General features: G+C 32.5%; 1 protein-coding gene across 1 annotated transcript; it reads left to right on the top strand.

Annotated features, from left to right (window-relative positions):
- Positions 1–14,730: 14,730 nt before the first annotated feature.
- Positions 14,731–22,657, top strand: LOC114392111 (probable manganese-transporting ATPase PDR2). The gene is made up of 9 exons (XM_028353150.1): positions 14,731–16,003; positions 16,105–16,276; positions 17,012–17,116; positions 17,208–17,318; positions 17,410–17,496; positions 17,597–20,325; positions 20,407–20,532; positions 21,628–21,769; positions 22,398–22,657. Exons 1-6 carry the CDS (start codon positions 15,894–15,896, stop codon positions 17,876–17,878), a joined length of 867 nt encoding a protein of 288 aa, XP_028208951.1. The 5' UTR covers positions 14,731–15,893; the 3' UTR covers positions 17,879–20,325; positions 20,407–20,532; positions 21,628–21,769; positions 22,398–22,657.
- The last annotated feature ends 1,705 nt before the right edge of the window (positions 22,658–24,362 follow it).

The raw sequence follows: 24,362 nt of genomic DNA, 5'->3' as shown, positions 1-24,362 counted from the left end.
GTTCATTGAGTCATTGACAGGGAATTTAGTATATACTATATTATTAGGATGCGTCAAGATTAAAGAAAAACCATATTAATAAAGTCATCATTTGTATTTTATTCCTTAACTAGTCGATCCTAATTCCTATCACATGTAATATTTTCGAGGCGACAAAGTCTATAGTCTACTCTATATGGCCTGGTTTATTCCGCAAGTATGCATTCCATTCTTTGTCGTATTAGTCTACTCTATATTATTTAAACTTGTACGGTGGAAAGCCAATTTAATGTTTTTTTAAATTTATTTGCTATGCTATAGTTTGACCCCTAATTTATATATATATATATATATATATATATATATATATTACTAGACTATTTTATTATTATTACAAATATATATTGTCTAAGATTATATATTGGGCAAAGTATTAAAAAGTTTTATAAATTATTACTATTTTATAAATTATTATAAAACAGTAATAATTTATAAATGAATAAATTTCATTGACCTACGTTACTGTTTTATAAATTCTTATATTATTAATTTTTTTTTACAATAATTGCTTTAAAAGTTAAATTAATTAATTGATAGTATAAAAATCTGTAACTGGCAATATATCAAATTAACCTGTAAATTAATTTACTTAAGTCGTATAAGCTAACCCTCTGTATAAAAATAATGCATCTTCTCATACCTTAGAGCTCAATCAGCACACGTAGTATGTTATCTTTACAAAGAGATGCAACTAAGTGGATAGACTTATCCATCTTGAAACCATGTGGCATGACATGAATGAATTGTAAAATTTGTACAAATAAATGAAGTTGGTCACGTGGCAATGAAGATGGGATTCAAGCAACATATCAAAACCAAAGTATTAGTAGCAATTGGTCATACAGAAAGCCATGGCTTCTTTAGCAAGCTTAGCTATTGTTCAACCATCTACTATCAAGGGCCTTGTTGGATCTTCCCTTATTGGAACTAAGCTCTTTTTCAAGCCCTCTCACCAGAGTTTCAGACCCAAGAATTTCAGGTGAACAAATTGCACTATGATTATTGATTACTCTCTCCTATTTTCTGTTTCCATTCAATTCAATAAAATATGTCTTCCCTTCTCATTATATTCTTGGTGATTAACAATTTATCTTCTCCTTCAACTAGTGAAAGGGTGTTGCACCATGTTTGAATAAACATCACAAATAATCAATAGTTACCTTGAAATATATATCACAAATAATAGAATTCTCTAATTACTTTTGACTCGTTATTACTTTCAATGAGAAAACATGTATCAGTTGGTTAAGAAGCTGACCAATGAAGATTGTTTTTTGACTGTTGCGGGTATTGATCAATCATTGCTTTTGGATTTCTACCTTTTTTACTTATTTTAGGTGGTGAAATAGAAAAGTAATTTAATCAAGAATGAATGATATTATTTGGCTCTGACTTTGATAGTACATTTATGTATTTATAGACAGAACTTCGGCTAACTAACAAAATTGTTTTTATTATTTTAATGTTGTTTTTGTCATTTCATAATAATGCTTTTATTATTTTAAATTAATTAATTTTTTTAAAAAAATAACATTCTAAGACGGTGGTTAGCTAAGGACCTGTTGGATCAAGTGGCCTCGGAATAATTAAGAAGGGGGAGTTGAATTAATTATTAATGTACCTTGACTAATTAAAACTTATCCTTCTTAATGTTACTAGATTCAATTAAGCTTTACTACTAAGTTATGTAACTTAAACAAAAATAAAGCGTAAAAGTAAAGTACACAGCGAAAATTAAAATGTGTAGGGAAGAAGAAAACAAACACAATAATTTTATACTGGTTCGACAACAACCCGTGCCTACATTCAGTCCCCAAGCAACCACCGGTTCTTGAGATTTCTTTCAACCTTGTAAAAACCTTTACAAGCAAAGATCCACAAGGAATGTACCCTCCCTTGTTCTTTTTAAACAACCAAGTGGATGTACCTTCCACTTGAACTGATCCACAAGAGATGTACCCTCTCTTGTTCTCAGTTACAACAACCCAAGTAGATGTACCCTCTACTTGTACCACAAAGGATGTACCCTCCAATGTGTTAAGACAAAGAATTTTCAGGCAGTTAGTCCTTTGAATCTTTGTAAGGGGAAACAAAAGATATATCAGGCGGTTAGTCCTTTGAAATCTTTTGTTTATGGGAAAGGAAAGAATCAAAAGAATTCTCAGACTGTGTCCTTTTGAATTCTCTTGAAAAAGAGAAGGGAAACAGAAAAGAATTCAGGCGGTTAGTCCTTCATTCTTTTGGAAAAGGGAGAAGAGAGACACAAAAAGAATTCAGGCGATTAGTCCTTGTTGAATTCTTTTTGGCAAAGGGAAAAGAGAATGAAAAAGATGAATAGCACAAGTTTTTGATCAAAGAACTTTTCTTGGAAGAGAAAGTGTTGAACAAAAACTTTTAGAAAGATGAAGAGAAATGAATCAGAAAATTCTGTAGAAAGATATTGAAAGATTGATTGAAAGAGATTGTTGTGAAATTCATGTCATGGTCACATATTTATAATCTCTTGATGACTCAAGTTAAAGTTTGTGACTCTTGACAATTTCTTCAAAAACTAGTCACTTTAAGAGTCACGACTCTTGTGAAAAACTAGTCACTTAAAAGTTGTAACTTTTGAAAAAAATCTTTAGAAACAAGTCACTTGAAGAATTGTGACTTTTGGAAATGTATTTTTTTAAAACAGTCAATGGTAATCGATTACCATTAAGGTGTAATCGATTACACATTAACAGATGTGACTCTTCATTTTGAATTTTGAAAATCTTAACGTTTTAAAACATTGGTAATCGATTATTACATTCTGGTAATCGATTACCAGAGAGTAAAACTCTTTGGTAATGATTTTGTGAAAACTTCTTGTGCTACTCAATATTTTGAAAAACTTTTTAATACTTATCTTGATTAAGTCTTCTCTTGATTCTTGAATCTTTGAGTCTTGAATCTTGATCTTGATTATTCTTGAATCTTGAATCTTAAATCTTGAAATTAACCTTGATCTAGAACTTGTTGACTCAATCTTGAAATCATTCTTTTTGGCTTTTTGCCATCATCAAAACTACTTGATTCATACTTGAATCATCATCATGAAACTTGCTTCTACAGGACCGTCTTAGGAAGTTGTCTTTCTAAGACATTGCTTAGCTAATCACCGCTTAGAAGATAACGTTTTTCTAAAACGGATTTTGTAGAACCGTCGTCGAAAATCTTAACTTTCAACGATGTTAGCTTCAAAGACGATGTTGCACTGTCTTTGTATGTTGTTTTCCATCGTCGCCGTTTGTCTTTTTTGTAGTAGTGAAGTGACATGTGGTCACTTCTTGTGACGACTTGAGGACCACTAGGACATTCAAATAGTCTTCCTTTAGATGATGAAATCATGTCACCATCACAATACAGAAGATCATATATACTCTTCATGTTTTAAACAATATGATGAATATCAACCAAAAGTGTTGAGTTGCATCAAACCCCTATTATTATTTATATTAGATGATATACTAGTCTCTCGTAACCCATACCATATCAACGATTGAGATGACATAAAAAAAACATAAATGATTTAGATTGCATCTATATTAAATACAATTGGTATGCATATCAAGAAAAATGATTGTTCAGTAAATACATCTTGGAAAAAGTGGTGCTTAGTCAATACGTTTCAGAAAAAAAGCAATCTCAATTTCAGTTAATAAATGGACAATAAATGCAATGTTGTAGTGTTCAATAAAAAAATACATTTAAGCTTCACACAAACATGTTCTTTAAAAAAACACCACAATGAAATCAAGATATCATTGGGGATATTTTTTTACCCCAATAGAATCATGATTCTGTTGTGAATAATTTTTTTATCACAATGCAATATATCATAATTCCACTTTGGTAAAAAAATTATTCACAACAGGATCGTGATTTTGTTTTGTTAGGAGGGTGTTGCAAAATATAACAACAAAATTATGATTTTGTTGTTATGTTTGAGGTGAAAAAAAATACAAGGGAAATTGTGATTTCATTGGGTATAAGGGGAGAGGCTGAAGTTGATTTGTAACAAAATCACAATTTTGTTGTTTGTTTTGTATAAGGAAATATTGATTTCATAGGAAGGATGTGTTTGGAATAAAAGAAAGTCTCAATCACTTGATAGGAACCAAGAGTAATTATCATGGGACCAATAATAACTCCCTAGTTATAATGTAGGGTTTAAAGGTTTATCCTCCACCAACCTAGCAATTAGCCCATTTCTCTATAATGATTAATCCAAGAGTTGTTATTCTTACTCCCAAAATTGTTATTATCACAACCCTTATGGGTTGCTTTTTACCCAATTCCCCCTAAAGACTAAAATATATTTTTGATTTTCATAAAATTAGAAAAAAAAATCGATTTTGTTCCCTACCAAATTTTTTATATATTTTTTTACTTCTAAAATTAAAATATATTACTTTGATCTGGAGTTACACTCAGTTGATTCTCTTACCCAAGGACGGAACCGTGTATAGCCCAACAGTGGCAGCCGCTGCCCCTAACTAACTCAGCATATATATTAATACACTTGTATAATATTATATTTACCCTTCTCAATTTCAACGTTGCCGCCCCCGTCTACCTTGTAAGTACTGCACTACTATTTTACAATTGTAGTGTTTTATCTTTACAAAAAAATCATTAGTATTAGTACAATTATTTTATATGTTTTATGTCTCGTCTAATAAAAAACTCAATATATAATAAATTTTAACCATAGGCATAAATAGGAAGCTAATTGAGTAGTGTTATTAAATATTGCATTCTTTTTTTTTCTTTTACTTCAGTTTTGCGTCATTAAAATTGTTTCCTTTTCTTAATCTTCAAAAACATTGGAGGCAAAGAAACACGAGTGGAGAATATCAATGTGATTTCATAAGGAGCTGATGTCTCCGAATATCGAAATAACTAGAAAATAAAAAATTAAACAGTAAAAAAAGAGAAAAAAAAAAAAAAAAAGAATGAATTCCTACAAGCCAGCTAAGTCACACCAAGGTGACTATTCCGGGGTACAATGCCGACTCGCATCCATCGGCAAGATTCGTCTCTTGTGTGTGTCAAACATAGGATCTGAAGGCTGAGGTCACTTCTTACGTGATTGACGGTGACTCCTCCTAAACTTCCTGCTTGGATCCACAGCGTGGTATCTTCTTTAATGTGTGTTTCGATAAATATTAAACATTAATTTTAAATAAAGTTCATTTCTAAATATGTGATTTATGTTTGGTTTATTATTATAAATAAAATTATGAGTGAAATTTAATACAATTTTTTTTATTTAATGTAAAAGTTATACAAAATTATTTTAATTAATCAAAATCATTTTTAGATCTGAAATCAAGTTTTAATTCTTCTTTAGCTTGAAATTAAATATATAAAAATTTATCTAAAATTAATTATAAATTCATAATTAATTCTTTAACGTGAAATCAAATGCTGACTTAAATAACTTGATTTCTTTTTCTAGTTAGTGTTTGTTTGTAGTATGACTTCTTTAAATATTATCTTTTACTATTTTTCTTGTACTATATGTAGTTTATATATTTTATTTTATAAATATTCTAAATTAATTCTAACTACAATAAATTAATTCTTATAATATAGCTAACGTATGACATTTTAAAAAACTCTTTATTGATTTCTCAAGAATAAAGAAGTCAATAATTTTGATATATCTTAGGCTCCTCTAATATCATAAATTTAAGAAATTCTTGTAAACTTGATGAATGACTTTTTAAGAAGAAAGAAATAAATGATTCTGATTTATTATTATATTTACTCTTATAAGATATATGGAATATTATTTATTATTAAACTAAATTTTAGGAAATTACTAATAGTAAAAAGTAGTATTTTTTATTATTCATAGAATTTGATAAGTTTTTGTCCCCCTTAACAAAATCTCCTAGTTCCACTTCTATTCATACCTATGTGACTAACCTAATGAAAGAGCACTAACACATGTCATTTCACTCCTTTCTTCCTGTACCCTTTTTCTTCTGGTCTCCTCATACTCCTCGTCGTGAACCCACCCCACCCATTTTGAAAATTAAAGCATGGCACCTTAGCACCACTTCAATCTCCTATTCCCGCTCTCCTCCTCCTCCTCATGACCCCACCCATCCATATGATAACATCAATCAAACACAAAGCAAAGTAATGAAAGAAATTAAAGTTTCAGAAGCAACATCAATTGAACACAGAGCAAAGCAAAGAAAAAAAATTAAAGTTTACCACCTGACTCATGTAACTTGATTTGCTTTGAAACAACACCCAGATTCTTCCCTTAGTATGAATTTAATTTCAACAAACACACACACACACCATTGCTCACCCATGACAATTCAAAATGACCTATGCATGTACCCCAACCAAAAGAAAATATCAAATCAATAACAAATAATGAATTATGTGTTTACAATAAGATTCCAATTTTAGAATGGATTTAATCATGGATAATAACACCCAACACAAGTAATTAGTATTGTTGGTTGATGAATGTTGGGCTTCTTGGCCATATATTTATAATCACACAAGACTCCCATGACCGACAACATGGGAGACGATTCCAATGGTATCTATGTATTCGGATATGGTTTGTGCTATGACACTCAAAAGCTTTGAAAGCTCTTTCTCATACAAGCTACAAATTGAAAGGCACTTGATAGACCTTGTACACATTGAACCCATTGAACCTAATGGCGCATGAAATTGAGATCCATTTCAATCCAAAGCCCCCCTCACTTTTTCTCTAATGGCATATCGGAGGAGGACATCTACAAATTGTACTAGATCTATGGTTTCCCCTTTTCGAATTTAGGGTTTTCTCATTGGAGCTGTGTAAATTTGATTTTGAGACGTGTCCCGTTAAGGAAGTTGATGTACCGAGACAAACTCATCCTTAACATTGTGGAAGGACATGTTGCTGAGGGCACGACTCATATCGAATGAAACAAATTTAAGGTACTTTCAACCAAAATCAAGACTACATTTGGGCTCGTGACATGGGAGGAAGAGGTCCTAATGGACAGAGAAGGACAAGGGCAGAAGAAGAAGGGAGCCAAATGACACATGTCGGTAACTTGTCGTTAGGTTAGCCACGTAGGTATAATAATCAATCGAGCCTAGTTTCATGCCAAAAAAATAATATATTTCAATTTTAAGAAGACTAAAAACATACCAAAAAATTCATAGGGACCAAAACATAACTTTTCCAATTTTATGAGGATCAAAAACATATTTTAACTTTTTAAAATAGACCTTTCCTATGGAAGTATGATTCTGTTGTATATGCGTACAATGAAAACATACTTTTGTTGCAATGTATGACGTGGGGGGAAAAAAATCTATGCAACATAAGTGTGATTCTATTATACACATGTACAACAGAATCACAAAATCATACTTTCGTTGCATTTTTTCTTTCTCACTCCTTACATTGCACTAGAAGTATGTTTTTGTTATACATGTGTAAAATGAAATCATACTTACCTTGCATTTTTTTCACCCCTTACATTACAATGAAAGTAAGTTTTTGTTATACACATGGACAATTAAATCATACTTTTTTTGTATATTATTAAACATAATCATATTTTCATTGTATTATTTTAATAATATTTTTCTTTTGAAGTTTTTTTAGTAGATTAGTTTAAATTCTTAGGCTTTTGAAAGTTACTTTTAATAAATATGATATTAAAAATTTAAATTTAAATTTCAATAACCATGTTGAAGCTTAAAAATCTAATTATATACAAAATTAAAAAATAAAATGATAAAACATAATTTAATAAAAAAATTATTTTATAAACATTAAATAAAAAGTCCATATTTAGGAAAAAAATTAACAAATATAGAGAAAACTTCAAAATTTAAATTAGCAGAAACATATAATCTAAAAAAAATATTAATTTTATAACAATATATAGAACATAAAAATTTAAATAACTTGCCTAATGAATAAATATAATATATATATATATATATATATATATATATATATATATATCACCTAATTTTAAACAATTTAAACTAAAACATATCTACACAAACCTTTAGTAAAATTTGAGTTAAAAAATAAATAAAAACATGAAGAATTATGTGTGGTGTGAAGAAAAGTGGAGAAGGAGAGACAAATAGCAGGCAGCACAAAGAGAAGGAGGAGGGGAGGGGCTGTGGGGTAAATGCTAGTAGGAGCAAATAGGTATTTTTATAAAATTCATAAAAGAAAGTAAGGGGTGAGAATATCAACCCCTTAATCATCTCACTCTTACAACCAACTATTAAACTCAAACACTCATCTAAGTTGGACCTAGACCCAAATTACTATGAAAAGCTAATGAGACTTTTCATATGATCATTTTTTTTTCAAATAAGAGATTACATGCATCTTTTACTGAATAATATATTCAAAGTTCAAAGAAGACAAAAGGTTCGTTTGGATAAGTTTGTTTAAAAGAACTTTCAAGAAAAAAAATAATATGAACTTTTTCATAAACTAAAATGGATTTTTCATTAATTAATTTATAAAATTTTTTTCATATAACTTTTCTAAAAAAATGAAAAAAAAACATTTATAAATTAGTTATGAGTAGTTAATGGATAGATCATTTTAACTTTGGAGATATTAATTTTATCTTTTTCTTTTAAAAGTATTTATAGAGAAACTTACCCAGACCATAATCTTAAGTTGAAACAAATCTACTAGGAGACACATATATATTGACTTCAATTATATATGAAACCGGTCTTACTAAGCTTGTTAAACCACTGACCAAGTCGATCAGTTATATTTAACTACAGGTACCCAACAATGCATATAGCGTAAAAAAGAGAAGAGAAAAAGAATAATGAAAGAACTTCAGCACGCAGAGACACGGCATGGGGAGATAATACTTATGAAGCCTCAGCCTGTGAGAGTGAAACGTTGATATGAGAAGGTACAACACAAATGGAAGACAATGTTCTTGCTTTTACCATGCAACCTAAATTATACATATGCCAATGAATGAGCAACTTGCACAGATGATGAACTCATTTAATTGAGTCATTTCGTGGTCAAGAACTATAGATGCATTGCTGAATTTTGGTAGCCGAATTATATATCTGTAGTATATATTTAAACGAGCTAGCATCGGAGAACTAACCAATAGTATTTTTTTTTATAATTATAAGTATTTTTTATTGGAGATAATTTTGCTGGAATCATGTAAGATTACTATTAGACAATAAAATTTTCTATTCAAGTATTTCATATAATTGTATATTCAAATCTCAAATTCAAAACTTCTAATTAAGTTTAAGCAATCATTTGCTAGTTGATCCACAAATTCGATAATTAACAATAAGTAATTAAATGACATATATATAACAAGACAACCTTGGTCCCAATATATCTGAATAATTAATTTTAAAGAAGTTAATTACTGATTACTAAATATAAGTAAACTCCTTACTAGCCCAGTCACTTAACCAGGGTATATACTGAATAAACCGGACATAAATTATTTTAATAATTGATTTTATATAATATTTAATTTATTTATATTTAAAATAATTTACTCTGATAGAAAATACACACGTACATAACGAAAATCTATCATACCATTACTATATATATATATATATATATATATATATATATATATATATATATATATATATATATATATATATATATATATATATATATATATATATATATGCAACTGAGTGATAAACTACAAATCCTTAAACCAAATAGATGGTATAGAAAATTAACGTACAAAAGGAAATATTGAAGGCATGCGACAGTTGGAGCAAGGACGTACATAAGCATGTAGTGCTTATGTCATATTGCTGATCTCATTCTCAACTTGCCCAATAATGTTCATGTCGTATTGAATTGTGCATTTCATTAGAAGACGCAGCTGTTATAGACCACTCAGTACTGATCAATGTTTACTAAAGACAATAGCCATCTTATCAATGTACTTTTGGAACGAGTCGAAACTGAAGTCAATGGTGTCGGCTAACTCTCGGCGTAGTCGATGAATGATTGCATCTTTTTTTTTTTTTTTATCGATACATGATTATTGCATCCTTTGTTTTTCTTAGAACGTGATTTTGAGTTCATCTTAATCTTACAAGACCCATAATGTGAGAGTTGTTTTCGGCGGTTGCTATATCCATTTATTTACTTTCCTTTTTAATTTATTTTTAAAAAAGTACTCCCCTATTTACTTAGAAAAGGAGAGTAAATAAGTAAAGAAGAACAATGAATATAATATATTATATTTTAGTTATATCACTTATCTATAGGATTTCAACTTATCATTATCATGTGAAAGATTAGATATCTTGAACATAAAATTTATTGGATATTTCTATGAGTAGTTTAATAATGGTCTAATAACCATAATAACAATAGTTAAAACAGATTTTATTACCATCTTATAAATTTAGGTGTGAGAATAACTTAACTTTATAAAAAGATTTATAAAATGAGAATTATCTTTTATTTATACATTTTTCTTTTTTTATTATAATTGTCATAAAAAAGAATATCACAACATAATTGTCATTTTAATTTTTCAATGTAACATTAATTATTATTTTTTTACTTATATTTCTTATAATATTAATAATGAGATAATAAAATTTATAAATAAATTAATGATAATATAAGATTAATTTATAAAATTATAAGTCTCTTTCATTTATTTATCATATTCTTTCTTAATTTGTATAAGATAATCTAGGACAACTATTATTTTGGGAACAACATATTATTATATTTTCACCTTTACTAAATCTCCAACTGATGTGAACCTGAGTAGGAGTGGATCGTTTGATACAAGCTGTAGAGTTTTTTGGATGACGCCACTTCCAATGAAGGAAAATAAGTCAGGGTAGGCGCCACTTTCGATGAAGGAAGATAAGTCAGGGTAGGCGCTACAAGGATGACCTTGATAAGTCTGATAATTGGTTCAACAAGGAACTCAGAGAGAAACTCACCAAATTTTATCAAATGTCAAAAGTCCTCTTTATTGAAAATAAAAACCAATACTTATAGTGTATCTGAACAAAAAGATAAAAATAGACATGAGCCTTCTAAACAGTTGGGCCAAAATTACAATAAATAAAAATTATAACTAAAAACATATTTAACTTGAGCCTTTAAATTAGTTTGGGCCTTCAACAACAATTAATAGTCTTGATAGTGTCTCTGCCTCTCGGCCTTCATCCTTCTCCACTTGGGCCTTCATCCTTCTCCACTCGGGGGCTTTATCCTTCTCCACTTGGGCCTTTGTCCTTCTCCACTTGGACCTTTAGTCTGTATTTGGCTAGTTTCAGGATTCTAATCATTCCCTCCTTCTTGAAAAACATTTGCCCTCAAATGTCCAAGATCATCATCGGGTTCAAGTACCACTTCCTTCCTTTTCTTGTTGGCTTGCTTGCTATAACTTTCATTCTTCTTTGCAATTTGCACATTCACCTGGTCATAATATCTTTTCACATACTCAACTTTGGCATGTGCATCCTTACGTTGAGTCTCTTGGGGATTGCTTTTGTAAGTTGGCCTGTTAGGTAATGAAGCTTCGAGGAGGAGATCAACTTGATGTTCTATGCCTCTTGAAGGTGGTAGTCCATGAGGAATCTCCTTAGGAAAGACATTTTTAAATTCCTGCAATAAGGGTTGAACACTAGGAGAAATAAAAATAATAAACTCATTAGAATTATCAGTAGAAATTTTACTGTCTTTGCAATACTGTAGATTGAGTGGTTCATGAGCAGGTAACACTTTCCTCATTTCACTCGCCTCTGCAAAATAATTAAATTTTCTCTCATGTGTATCACTATTTCTTATGTGTATCACTCTTTTCCTCGGGTGTATCACTCTTCTTTTTCATATTCCTTTGTGGTGTCTCCCTATTTTCTTTCTCTTGTTCTCTCTTTTCTCTCATTCTGATTTGGTCATCACACACTTCTCTAGGGGATAGAGGTTTAAGAGTAAACAAGGAAGATTTGACTATTCGTCTGTAGAATAGTTCTTCTTTGTTACGGTTCAACAAACATTGCATTTGTGTAGTCATCGCGTCCAGAAATAAGCGCTGAGATCCGTCCAATTGATGATATACACCACCATTGTCACCAACTCTTGCCATGATTAAGGAACAAAGAATTTTGCAGTAAATTAAAAAAAAAATTCAGGACCTCATCACACTCTACTCACGTGTTTCTCTCTTTGATGGTAGTTCACTCGTGTTTGATGCTCTCAATATAGGCTTTTGTGTGATGTTTTCACTCTTGCCTTTTACCACTCACTCCCTCTTAAGTTCCTGGATGAATCAAATTAGACACACAAGGTATATAACAGGAAAGACAGTTTAATTATCACAAACTGTGTAGCAGATTTAATTTGGATAACAAATCATATTTGATTTTGGTTAATAGATTAGACTTGACTTGGATTTAGATTTGATTTGGATAATAGATTAGACTTGATTTAGATAACAAATTGGATTTGATTTGGATAACAAATTAGACTTGATTTGGATAGCTTGGATTTGATTTGGATAACAAATTAGATTTGATTTGATTTGGATAACAAATTTTGATTTGATTTGGATAACAGATTAGATTTGGATAACAAATTAGATTTAAGTTGGATAACAGATATGATAACAAATAAGATAAACAGATATGACAAGTAAACTTCAAATGCTCATAATTTTTGCTACGGTTGTCTGTTTGAGACCCACTATATATCAAAATGCTCAAAATTCAGAGGAGAATCTAGATAAAGGGGATTTGGTACACGATTTTCAGTAAAAAAAAGCCTCTAACTGCCTCAATTTCGTGTTCAAAGATCAAACATCCACTTTTTTTTTCTTCTTTTCTTCTCTCTTTTTTTTTAAATATTTCTGCAACTTTTTTTTTTTTTTTACTTGAAACAGAACTTAAACAGATTTTTTTTACACAAAGTCTGAAAGACACAAGAAACAAGAACAAAAACAAAAACGCAAATAACAGAACACAAGACACAAACAAAAACGAAACAAGATGTAAACAAAAATGCAAATAACAGAACAAGGACAAAACACGAACCTGAAAAAATTACAAAGAAAAAAAAATAGGATAGAATAGAACCTGTATCAAGAGCCAAAGCTCTGATACCAGATGATGTGAACCTAATTAGGAGCGGATCGTTTGATACAGGCTGTAGAGTTTTTTGGATGACGCCACTTCCAGTGAAGGAAGATAAGTTAGGGTAGACGCCACTTCCGGTGAAGGAAGATAAGTCAGGATAGATGCCACAAGGATTACCTTGATAAGTCTGATAATTGGTTCAATAAGGAACTCAGAGAGAAACTCTCACCAAATTTTATCAAATGCCAAAAGTCCTCTTTATTGAAAATAAAAACCAATACTTATAGTGTATTTGAACAAAAAGATAAAATAGACATGAGCCTTCTAAACAGTTTGAGCCAAAATTACAATAAATAAAAATTATAACTAAAAACATATTTAACTTGGGCCTTTAAATTAGTTTGGACCTTCAACAACAATTAATAATTTTGATAGTGTCTCTGCCTCTGGGTCTTCATCCTTCTCCACTTGGGCCTTCATCCTTCTCCACTCAAGGGCTTTATCCTTCTCGACTTGGGCTTTCGTCCTTCTCCACTTAGGCCTTTAGCATGTATTTAGCCAATTTCAGGATTCTCATCCCCAACCCTCTTTTAATACATAAATATAATAAAAGTCCACATGCTAGACAAGTTCACACTTCACAAGAGATAAGCACTGAAGTCACTAGTGGACAAGGCTGAAAACACTAATAAATTGAAGCCAACCAAGAAGAAACCCATTTTTCCTTAATTTCCTTTCATTTTTCTGTGGTCACTTCTGCTCTGGGTGAGAGAAACACGTATTGAAGAAGGTTCATGGCTTAGACAATAAGTTGCTACTTTGCTGAACTCACCATTTTATGTGAAGAAGTGGCTATGCTAATTGTTTGATTCTGTACACGTACGATACGGGTCGCTCTCACCTGGAGTAGGGCTGCCCAAAGCTTTGATAAAATCTTTCGTTGATGTTGAGATCGAGGCTTTCATGTCCCGAATCAAATTCAGGGTTTCATTGGTTTCTAGAGTTGGTAAGTTTGTACTTATTCTTTCCTAAAAAAAAGTATACTTATTCGTTGCTTAATATACCACCAGTTTAGGATTTGGAGAAGTCAATTTTAAGTTGGACAAGGTATTTGTCATAGTTTTTAATTTTTTTTATTAGTTAAAAAATTGTTCCGTAAATAAATTTTTATTAATATTTTTTATTGTAATTTTTAGTGTTTTTAGACGTTATTAACTTTCTAGTTTTTTTATGTTCTTCCATTTTTATGTTTAATATATTTCTTTAATTTGTTTATTATCTTTTTAAAATAAATCATAATTTTATTATTTTCATGTTATTTTATACTTTTTAGTTATTTCAATAAATAATTTTATCAAATAATTTTAGCATATCGAGGAAATATTATTTGTATAATATTTTAGAATTTAATTAGTATGCATAGAAAAATAGAAAATGTAAAATTTTGTTACACTCATAATTATTATATGACGAGATTGTTAATTTTTATGGTTTACTTTAAAATCATATCCAACAAAAGGATCAGAGGGATTTCCCCCTTTTCTCCACTTAAATTATATTTTATCATGTATTATCTTTTTTATGTTGTTTGTAATGTAAGTAGGGCTTTCTTTGTGTTTTATGCACAATTAGCACTTTGCGAGCTAGTTCATGTTTGTCACCAGGAAACCACAATCGATGACCCTCCCTCTGTCCATGAAATTGTTTTGCAGCCATTAAGCCAAGTGGGACATCCAATTGGTTGGATTTAAATTATTCAGAGGATATATTATCTATTGTTGAACACGTTCACTATGGTTCACCCAGACACAATTCAATTCGGCGAGGAAAGGAGGTTTATTGTTGAAAATTCCGCCATGCTGTTGTTATGGGCAGTGACATTGTTTAGAGGAGTTGACATACACTACTAGAAAAGTGGGATTTTACGACAGGCATTTTAGGCCGGTTGATGGAAAACCGGCTTAGAAAGAACATAATGGCATTTTGGTAAATAAATGCAACACCTCTATTACGGTTTTTGGGAAAACGCCTTTAAAAGACCGTAATTCTAAGATGGTTTTTATAAAAACCACCTTAGAATATGACTCTACATTTTTTAATATTTCATTTTCTCTCTCCAGCCTCTCGCGTTCTCACTCTTCAACTTCCCTCTCATTCTTCGACTCCGCTTCTAGGGTTCCGCCGTCATCGCTATTGCCCTCCTCGATGCTCTTCCTCCTCTAAGGTTCCTTAGCCGTCATCGCCGATGCCATCATACCATACATGTAACGTGCTTCATCTTCACTTCTTTTTGTTCTTCTTCTTCTTCGTTTTGTTTCTGCCAATTTCGATGTCGGAAATTCCTATTACCTCCAGCTATGCTTCCACCTTTTCTTATTCTGCTGCGTATGCTCTTCATGAGAAAGACACGACACGGCGATGAAGACGGAGAACAATGGTGGTTCTTCTACACACGTGCGAGAGTGCATCACCATCATCTGTGCTTGCAGGTGTAGGTTCGTGTGGGTTGGTGGTTGAAAAAAAAAGGTGGTTAATATCACGATTTTTGAGTGAAGGAACAGTGAGACTTTTTTTTTTTATATCATGGTTATTGGGGATGAATCCTTACCCGTGGTGGTTCTTGCTTATATTATGATCAGGTTTTCTGTGTGGGTCTCTGGTGTTTGGATGAATATTGGTATTATAGTTTGTTCACTCTATTTATGCTGTTTATGTTTGAGTCAACCATGGCAAAAAGTCGGTTGAAAACTCTAACTGAGTTAAGACGTGTTAGAGTGGATAGTCAGATCCTAATGGTACATCGCTATGGCAAGTATGCTATCTCATTCTTAATTCTTAATAACCAATAATCAATATTTGGGTTTAAAGGAATAAAATTTTCATACTTGCATGCATATTGTTTGGATTCTATAGGTGGGTAAAAGTCTCTGGTACAGAGCTTTTGCCTGAGGATGTTGTCTCCATAGGTCGCTCTTCTGGTCAGAATGGGGAGGAGAAGTCTGTACCAGCAGACATGCTTCTATTGGCTGGAAGTGTGATTGTGAATGAAGCTATTCTAACAGGCGAGTCTACCCCTCAATGGAAGGTGTTACTCTTTTCCGAACTACTCACACTAATATATTTGTTTGATCATTGATGGATATATGATATGCTCAAAAGTATAAGTTGCTTTTGTGGGGGAGGGGATCACACTTTCTTAAACTTTTATGTAGATGACTATGTCTGATTGCCAAAATTGCATCATTTGTTTGCTTGTGTGGACATTGTTGGCAGTAATTATGTCTTAAGTATCTCTCGACATACTTCTATGTTGGTTTTATGTCTTGAATATCTAAAAGTAATGATATTTGATTTCACCCAGGAAGCTGAACAACTTGTTCAGACAGATTATTGACATGATGAGATCTTCTGTTAATATTTAGTTAGTTTGTCATTTGCTCACTATTGAGCTATAGTGTTGCCACACTGAGTTTTCCCTCCTGTCTTTATTTATTTACTATATAACTACTGTATTGATGATTGACTATATTATGGTTTATATTTATATAGAGCATTCAATACTTAAGTTTGTTCTTTCCAAAATTTAAATGTTTATGCATGTCCAAGCCTCCATGTTTACTTGTTTATGTAATTATGTATGTATATGATAATATGAATTCATTGTTTTTCACGTGAAAAATAAATATGGTTGGGATATGACATCTTCAATCTTATGGTTGGTTGGTATATCTGAATATCTGAGAAGCCTATGGAAACCAGAGCTTTTTTATTTGTCATGTTCTCTTGCACGACTCTTATTTAGATATGACCATCCTTTTAGATTTCAATTGCGGGTAGGGGGATGGAGGAGACATTGTCAGCAAGGCAAGATAAAAACCATGTGTTATTTGGTGGAACAAAAATATTGCAGCACACTCCAGATAAGGTTATTTCCGGCTGAGAAATTATATATTTTCGTTTGATGTTGAGCTAGTGTTCATGCTTCTCATTTTTTTTTAAATTTTGTTGGAGTCAAGAGTTTTCCTCTAAAAACACCTGATGGTGGCTGCTTGGTTGTTATCTTGAGAACGGGGTTTGAAACAAGTCAAGGAAAGTTGATGCGAACAATCTTATTCTCTACGGAAAGGGTAAAGTGATCCAGACCTTACTGAACCCGAGTTTGTGATTTCAGTGTCGTTTTGATGATTTTTTCCTGGTTTCTCAATTGACATATTATAGGTGACTGCTAATAGCTGGGAAAGTGGATTCTTCATTTTATTCCTGGTTGTATTTGCTCTTATTGCTGCTGGTTATGTGCTTGTTAAGGTAATGTTTCCCTACAATTGCATGGTGAACATTGATATGGTTTGGTCTTAATGGTAAATTGTGATATGGCTTGGTAAATTGTTAATTTTTATGCTTACAGGGGCTAGAAGATCCCACAAGGAGCAAGTATAAACTTATACTAAGTTGTTCACTTATTGTTACTTCTGTGATTCCTCCTGAGTTACCAATGGAATTATCAATAGCTGCTAATACTTCCCTGATTGCACTGGCATGGCGTGGCATTTTTTGCACAGAGCCTTTTCGAATACCATTTGCTGGAAAGTGTTGGGATCCCTCCTTAATTCGAGAGGTTCTAGAAAATTTTGGAGCTTTCTGGAAAAGTGTAGAATTTTCTAGAACGTCCTGGAGAACTCTAGAGTAGTGTAAAACTCTCTAGAAGCTTGTGAAAGAATGTGGAAACCTCTGGAATATTCTAGAGATGTGTGGAACCTTCTGGAACCTTATGGAAGGATATGAAAAAGAGTAGAAGAGTGTAGAGACTCCTAGAATGTGTGGAGCATTCTAGAGAATTAATCTCCACCCTAGGATACATGTAATCTCCACCATTCATTGTGGAGGTGGAGTAGTATAAATAAGGGTAGGAGCCTTCATTCCTAATAGATCCAAGTAGAGATAAATAGCTTGGGAAGTCTCTATCCTCAAGCTTGAGTGAGCCACCATAGACTGAGACAATTTTGTAAACACATCCTTGTAACCATACTATCACTTTGTATAGTGGAAGAATCTCCATATTGGAAAATTATAATCGTGTGCTCCCATTACTACCTTTAATTACTAAGTGCCTATCTTAACTTCACGAAGCGGGAAAGTCCGAGTTTTCCCAACAGTGGTATCAGAGCCAGATGGTTCGACTTGGTGACCGGCTCAGACGAGTAAAATGGCGGTGATGGATCTCAGCCTTGGGGATCCCTTGTATCGAAAGTCTTCCAAGCAGTGAGTCCAGGCAGCGTGTCCCGCAGATGGAGCGGCGGTGCAAGTACCGCAGGTAGCTAGAGCATGAAGGCTCTAATGGTTATACTCGTGGATGATGACTTTCGCTTGAAGGGGGAGGCTTCCATGTGGAAGAGACTCACACTTGAGGGGGAGATGTGTTAGAGTACAAGTGTGAGATGAAGTCCCACATCGGGTAAAAGAATCTCCCCGATATTTCCTCCCATCGAGTTTTTCCCAACAGTGGTATTAGAGCCAGGTTGTTCGACTTGGTGATCGGCTCAGACGAGTAAGATGGCGGTGATGGATCTCAGCTTTGGGGATCCCTTGTATCGAAAGTCTTCCAAGCGGTGAGTCCAGGCAGCGTGTCCCGCAGATGGAGCGGCGGTGCAAGTACCGCAGGTAGCTAGAGCATGAAGGCTCTAATGGTTATACTCGTGGATGATGACTTTCGCTTGAAGGGGGAGGCTTCCATGTGGAAGAGACTCACACTTGAGGGGGAGATGTGTTAGAATACAAGTGTGAGATGAAGTCCCACATCGGGTAAAAGAATCTCCCCGATATTTCCTCCCATCGAGTTTTTCCCAATAGTGGTATCAAGAATCAGGTTCATCCGGAGCCGTCATTAGCTCGTGCAGTTCAAGATAGAGGATAATGTCGCTCATGATGGAGACATGTTCAAGGATGTGTTTACAAAATTGAAGAATGGAGAAGAGCCATGCAAGAAGAGATGCAATCCTTGCATGAGAATAACACCTATGAATTGGTGGAGTGGAGAATAGCCATGCAAGAAGAGATGAAATCCTTGCATGAGAATAACACTTATGAATTGGTGGTGGAGAAGAGCCATGCAAGAAGATATGCAATCCTTGCATGAGAATAAAACCTATGAATTGGTGGAGTGGAGAATAGCCATGCAAGAAGAGATGAAATCCTTGCATGAGAATAACACCGGAGTGGAGAATAGCCATGCAAGAAGAGATGAAATCCTTGCATGAGAGTAACACCTATGAATTGGTGGAGTGGAGAAGAGCCATGCAAGAAGAGAAGCAATCCTTGCATGATGACCAAAGCACATTGACATAAGGTATCCAAGGTGCCAGTTTGCTACTACCCCCCAATTAAGTCAGGAGAGGGAGATTTGTTGGGATCCCTCCTTAATTGGAGAGGTTCTAGAAAATTCTGGAGCTTTCTGGAAAAGTGTAGAATTTTCTAGAACGTCCTGGAGAACTCTAGAGTAGTGTAAAACTCTCTAGAAGCTTGTGAAAGAATGTGGAAACCTCTGGAATATTCTAGAGATGTGTGGAACCTTCTGGAACCTTATGGAAGGATATGAAAAAGAGTAGAAGAGTGTAGAGACTCCTAGAATGTGTGGAGCATTCTAGAGAATTAATCTCCACCCTAGGATACAAGTAATCTCCACCATTCATTGTGGAGATGGAGTAGTATAAATAAGGGTAGGAGCATTCATTCCTAATAGATCCAAGTAGAGATAAATAGCTTGGGAAGTCTCTATCCTCAAGCTTGAGTGAGCCACCATAGACTGAGACAATTTTGTAAACACATCCTTGTAACCCTACTATCACTTTGTATAGTGGAAGAATCTCCATATTGGAGAATTATAATCGTGTGCTCCCATTACTACCTTTAATTACTAAGTGTCTATCTTAACTTCACGAAGCGGGAAAGTCCGAGTTTTCCCAACAGAAAGGTACCTGGAGGCCTGTCACTATGTTTATACTGTTGTACATCCTTTACTTTGTTAGATATATTAGATCATATGAAATTGGTTTTTATGTAACTTATTGTACATACCTTGCCCTACATGTTGATATATGTTGTTTTGACAAGACAGGGACACTTACTTCTGATGACATGGTATGTCCATACCTGTCATGATATTGATTTTTCATTTAAGACCATAGTTTGTGGTGTAACATTTTAGTTCCTACTTTGTAGGAATTTTCTGGAATTGTTGGGTTGAATGGAACTACAGATTTGGAATCTGATACGAGTAAAGTGCCTCTGCGAACAGTAGAAATCCTGGCTTCTTGCCATGCATTGGTATTTGTTGAGAATAAGCTGGTATGCCTCTCTGCTGGAGATTAAATTCAATCTAAGTTTTTAGACCTTGTTATTGAGTTGAGCAGAAACAGACCCTTTAGTGAAAAAAAAAACTTCACATTATCAAGTATGATCTCACCAGTTATTCTTTTAAACCTCAACTTTAAAATAGAAATGTATTATATTAATAAAATTTAACTAACCTCGCTATTCAAGCTTATAAAACATTTGTGACTTAATTGGATTTGTGAATTTTTATTGTCAAATTTAAACTAAGTCATCTCAATTATAAACGAGTTGATTCATTTGAAACTGACAATTTTAAAATTATTTTTATTTTTTAAAACAATAATTTATTTTTATGTAAAATATTATAAATATATAATGACTAAATATATTAAAAAAGACCAATTTTTATAACATTTGATTAATAGAATAACTCAATGTTATTAGAATATTTTAATTTTGATAAAAACAAAATATTATATTAACACTAAAAAATATTAAAAAATTAACAAAAAAATAAAATAAAAAAGCAAGAATGGATTAATTTAATAAATTATATTAAAAAACTATAATATTTTATATTTAATAATTTAATCTATATATAATAAATTTAATTAAATGTTATGGATTAGATTGCATCACAAATTTTAAAAACATAATCGTTATTTGTAATTAATGTCTAAATAAGTCTAATTGAGTTTGATCCAAACTGTCAAACAATTCCATCCACATTAATTAAGTCCGTTTGATTTCACATTTATGATTTACCCATGAAAGAAAACACTCGTACTTCCACCGAATTTAATTTACTTTAATTTTAATCTATGCTACATATTTTGTTTATTCTCCTGCTAAAATGTTCCTATTAAATTAGATTATATTAGTTGAAACCTCATGCAATTAAATTATTTTTATAAACAAGGTCTGTGATTTGATCTGGCATGGTGTTAGAAGTATTCGTTTAAACTTTAAAGTGAGATTCATATGGATTAAAAAAATTCAATTTAACATCATTAAATTTTCTCTTTAAAGTTTAAAGTATATCATTATCTCAACAGTTAATAAAGAACGTTATGATCCTGTATTTATATTGCGATTTTCAATTCATAGTCTCTCAAAGGCTTATGTAGCGCCTGTGGAGTTTGCTGGTTCAGGGTTGCTTGCGATTGCATTTGTTAGCTTGTCTTCCCCAGACCAAGGGATAAGAAGATTAGCGTATGGCACTCTTGATAAATTTAAGAATGCAGTAGAGGTTGGTAACATGTGTATCAGTTTATGTTTATTTTTTTATCATATAAAATTTCATTTTGGAAATGCCAGATTATTTTCCATAACTCAAAATTTATTTATTTATTTCTATATTGTTGATACTTTTTTTATTCCCATATGGAGAGCTACTTTTTTTTTTTTTTTTATGGAATAATCTGATTTGGGTTTGTGAAAATGGGTATGTTGGCTGTTCGTTTTCCCTGAGGCAGTTTCTCATGCTTCTTTTCAGATGTTTTGGAAAAAACAAGGATGTTTTTGTGAGGTCTTTTGTGTAATACTGTATTTTGTATGTTGACTGTTCAATTGGTCATTTTCCATGGGGCCGTTTCTCATGATTCATTTCAGATGTTTTAGCAAGAAAAAGAATGCTAAATATCTGCCAGTATGTTTTTTTGTTAATTTTTTATAGTATTACTGTAATTTGGTAAATTGGTTAGATAAAAATGTCAGTACTTTTATGGGTGTTTTATTTCTCTTTCATCTGCTTTGGGATTGAGTTGTGTTTATAGTGTCTCTTTGTTGTTTTGCTCATGTTATAGTGGGAAAACTTTTATTATTGATATGGAAAGAGATTAGACAACTTTGCTGTTTTTTTTTTTTTTTTTGTCCAGAAAGTGCCTGCTGGGAAAGTTCAGCTAGAGAATCTTATGAGACTGTAAGGTTGTGGAAGCCTCTAAAACCGTTTGCAAGCCAGGGCCAAAGTGAATATTTGTTGAATTTTTGGGCTTGGACTTTTTCCAGGGGCTGATTTGTAGGGGTTAGCGCTCTCTGAATGAGGCATTATTAGAGAATATAATAGTGTATTGGATAGGATTCTATGGAATTCAAATATTATATCATATTAATGACTGCCTTTCTGTTTTTGTGTATATACATATTATTCCTTGTTCAAAGATTATGTTTGATTAGCAATCAAAATGTCTTACAGAAGTGCCAAAAGAGGAAGGATGTAATGGGACTTCGGCTTCTATTAAATTCTGTTCAAAACAGCATAGAAGAGCCATGGCAAAGAATCCCATCAGTTATTGCTTTATTTGCTGCAGAGGCATCTTGTGTATTGTTAGATCCGGCACATGATCATTATGCAGCTATAAGTACATTTTTTATACATTCATCTAAGTTGAATATGAGGGTATATATCTATGGCCTTGAAATTTCTTTCACAATTTGTTGACTTTTTTTAATGGAATTTTTTGCTTTTTATTGAAAAATCCATTTGCTTCAATTTTGTAGGTTATGTTTGATAACTTTTTTTGGAGTACCTCTGTCAATTTCAAAGCAGAGAGGTCTTGGATGCTTTGCCTAGTATATGCAGGGATGAACTCAGATGATGATGTTGCGATATATATCAGGAACTCTATCCTTGAGAAGCTAATGAGTTTTTACGTCTCTCCTCTTTCAGATTGAGTCTAAGAACCTGATTATTGAGGTAATTACACATACTTAAAATTTGTTTTTATTTTTTTCTGTCTATCATAGTACTTTAACTTATTGTTCTCTTATAAGCTTGAATGTTTCATAGCTGTGATGACATCCATGTCAAGGAGTTTCTGATTTTGAACCCAATGGTTTGAGATGTTGATGAAACATGCTTTTTTCCTATGTGTGATTCTCACTGTGACTACTCCTTTTTCCTCTACCAATATAACATTGGGCTATTTTATTTACTTTGCAGGTGATAAATAAATCTGTTAAATTGCATAAAATTACCCGTCATCTAGTGAAGCATTGTTCTTTATTTTCATGGTTTTCGTCTCTCATCTCCGTTGCCAGACAGAGGCTTAATGGAAATGAAAATAAACTTTTCTTAAAGCATGTGTTGGTAGCATTGAAGGTAAGTAAGCGCTTGATTCTCATTCGGTTTGTATTTCCTGTTGGATGCAGGAAGGTCCTTTTTGATTTTCCTTTGAAATGTGTTGGGATTTTTCTAAAATTATGACTTTTGTCAGCCTGCACATTTTTTTTAGCAAGATTGTTCATTGATCATTGTGCTGAAGAGGGTAAAAGAGAAGCAGTTTGATAATGATGGAATTATCAACACATGCACCCCTCTGACCCTCTATCTCTAGAGTTAAACCAAACTACTAGATCTCACAGCAATTCACATAACATAGAGAAATTATCAATTCACAATGCACACTCCAAAAGAAAGAGAGATTGTAGAATAAAGATTAGGATCTCAAGTGATATACCTCTCAGGTGCCAGGCCCCAGGCCATTTACTCACAATTTCTGAATATCCCCCCTCCCAAATATTCCTTTTTCAATCATAGCTTCAGCTGCAACAGAATCTCCACTTTGCATAACTGCCTCCTCTGCCATGTGTCCCTCTTCTTCTCTTTCCTCTGTAGACTCTCCAAATCCTTAGCCCCATATTGTGTTGAGCCAAAAGCTGATCCCTCTGGTTTTATGCCCTATAAAATAATCCAAAAGTTTTTCTAAAAACAAAAATGAGGAAGTTCAAATCATAAAACAATAACTTGTCTTCTGTGATGTTAAATTGTATTTGTGAGCTAAAACTGATCACCTAAACTCCCACCTAATTTTCTTGGCATGCTTGATCATTTAACACGAAAA

The sequence above is a fragment of the Glycine soja genome, chromosome 2 (genome assembly GCF_004193775.1).
Source record: "Glycine soja cultivar W05 chromosome 2, ASM419377v2, whole genome shotgun sequence".
NCBI lineage: Eukaryota > Viridiplantae > Streptophyta > Magnoliopsida > Fabales > Fabaceae > Glycine > Glycine soja.
This window is presented reverse-complemented; position numbering and strand designations above follow the sequence as displayed.

Coding starts and splice junctions, on each gene's coding strand:
- LOC114392111 (XM_028353150.1), top strand. CDS start 15,894: ATGCTGTTTATGTTTGAGTCAACCATGGCAAAAAGTCGGTTGAAAACT. Junction 16,004..16,104: donor ATGGTACATCGCTATGGCAA/GTATGCTATCTC, acceptor TGGATTCTATAG/GTGGGTAAAAGTCTCTGGTA. Junction 17,497..17,596: donor CTGGTTATGTGCTTGTTAAG/GTAATGTTTCCC, acceptor TTATGCTTACAG/GGGCTAGAAGATCCCACAAG.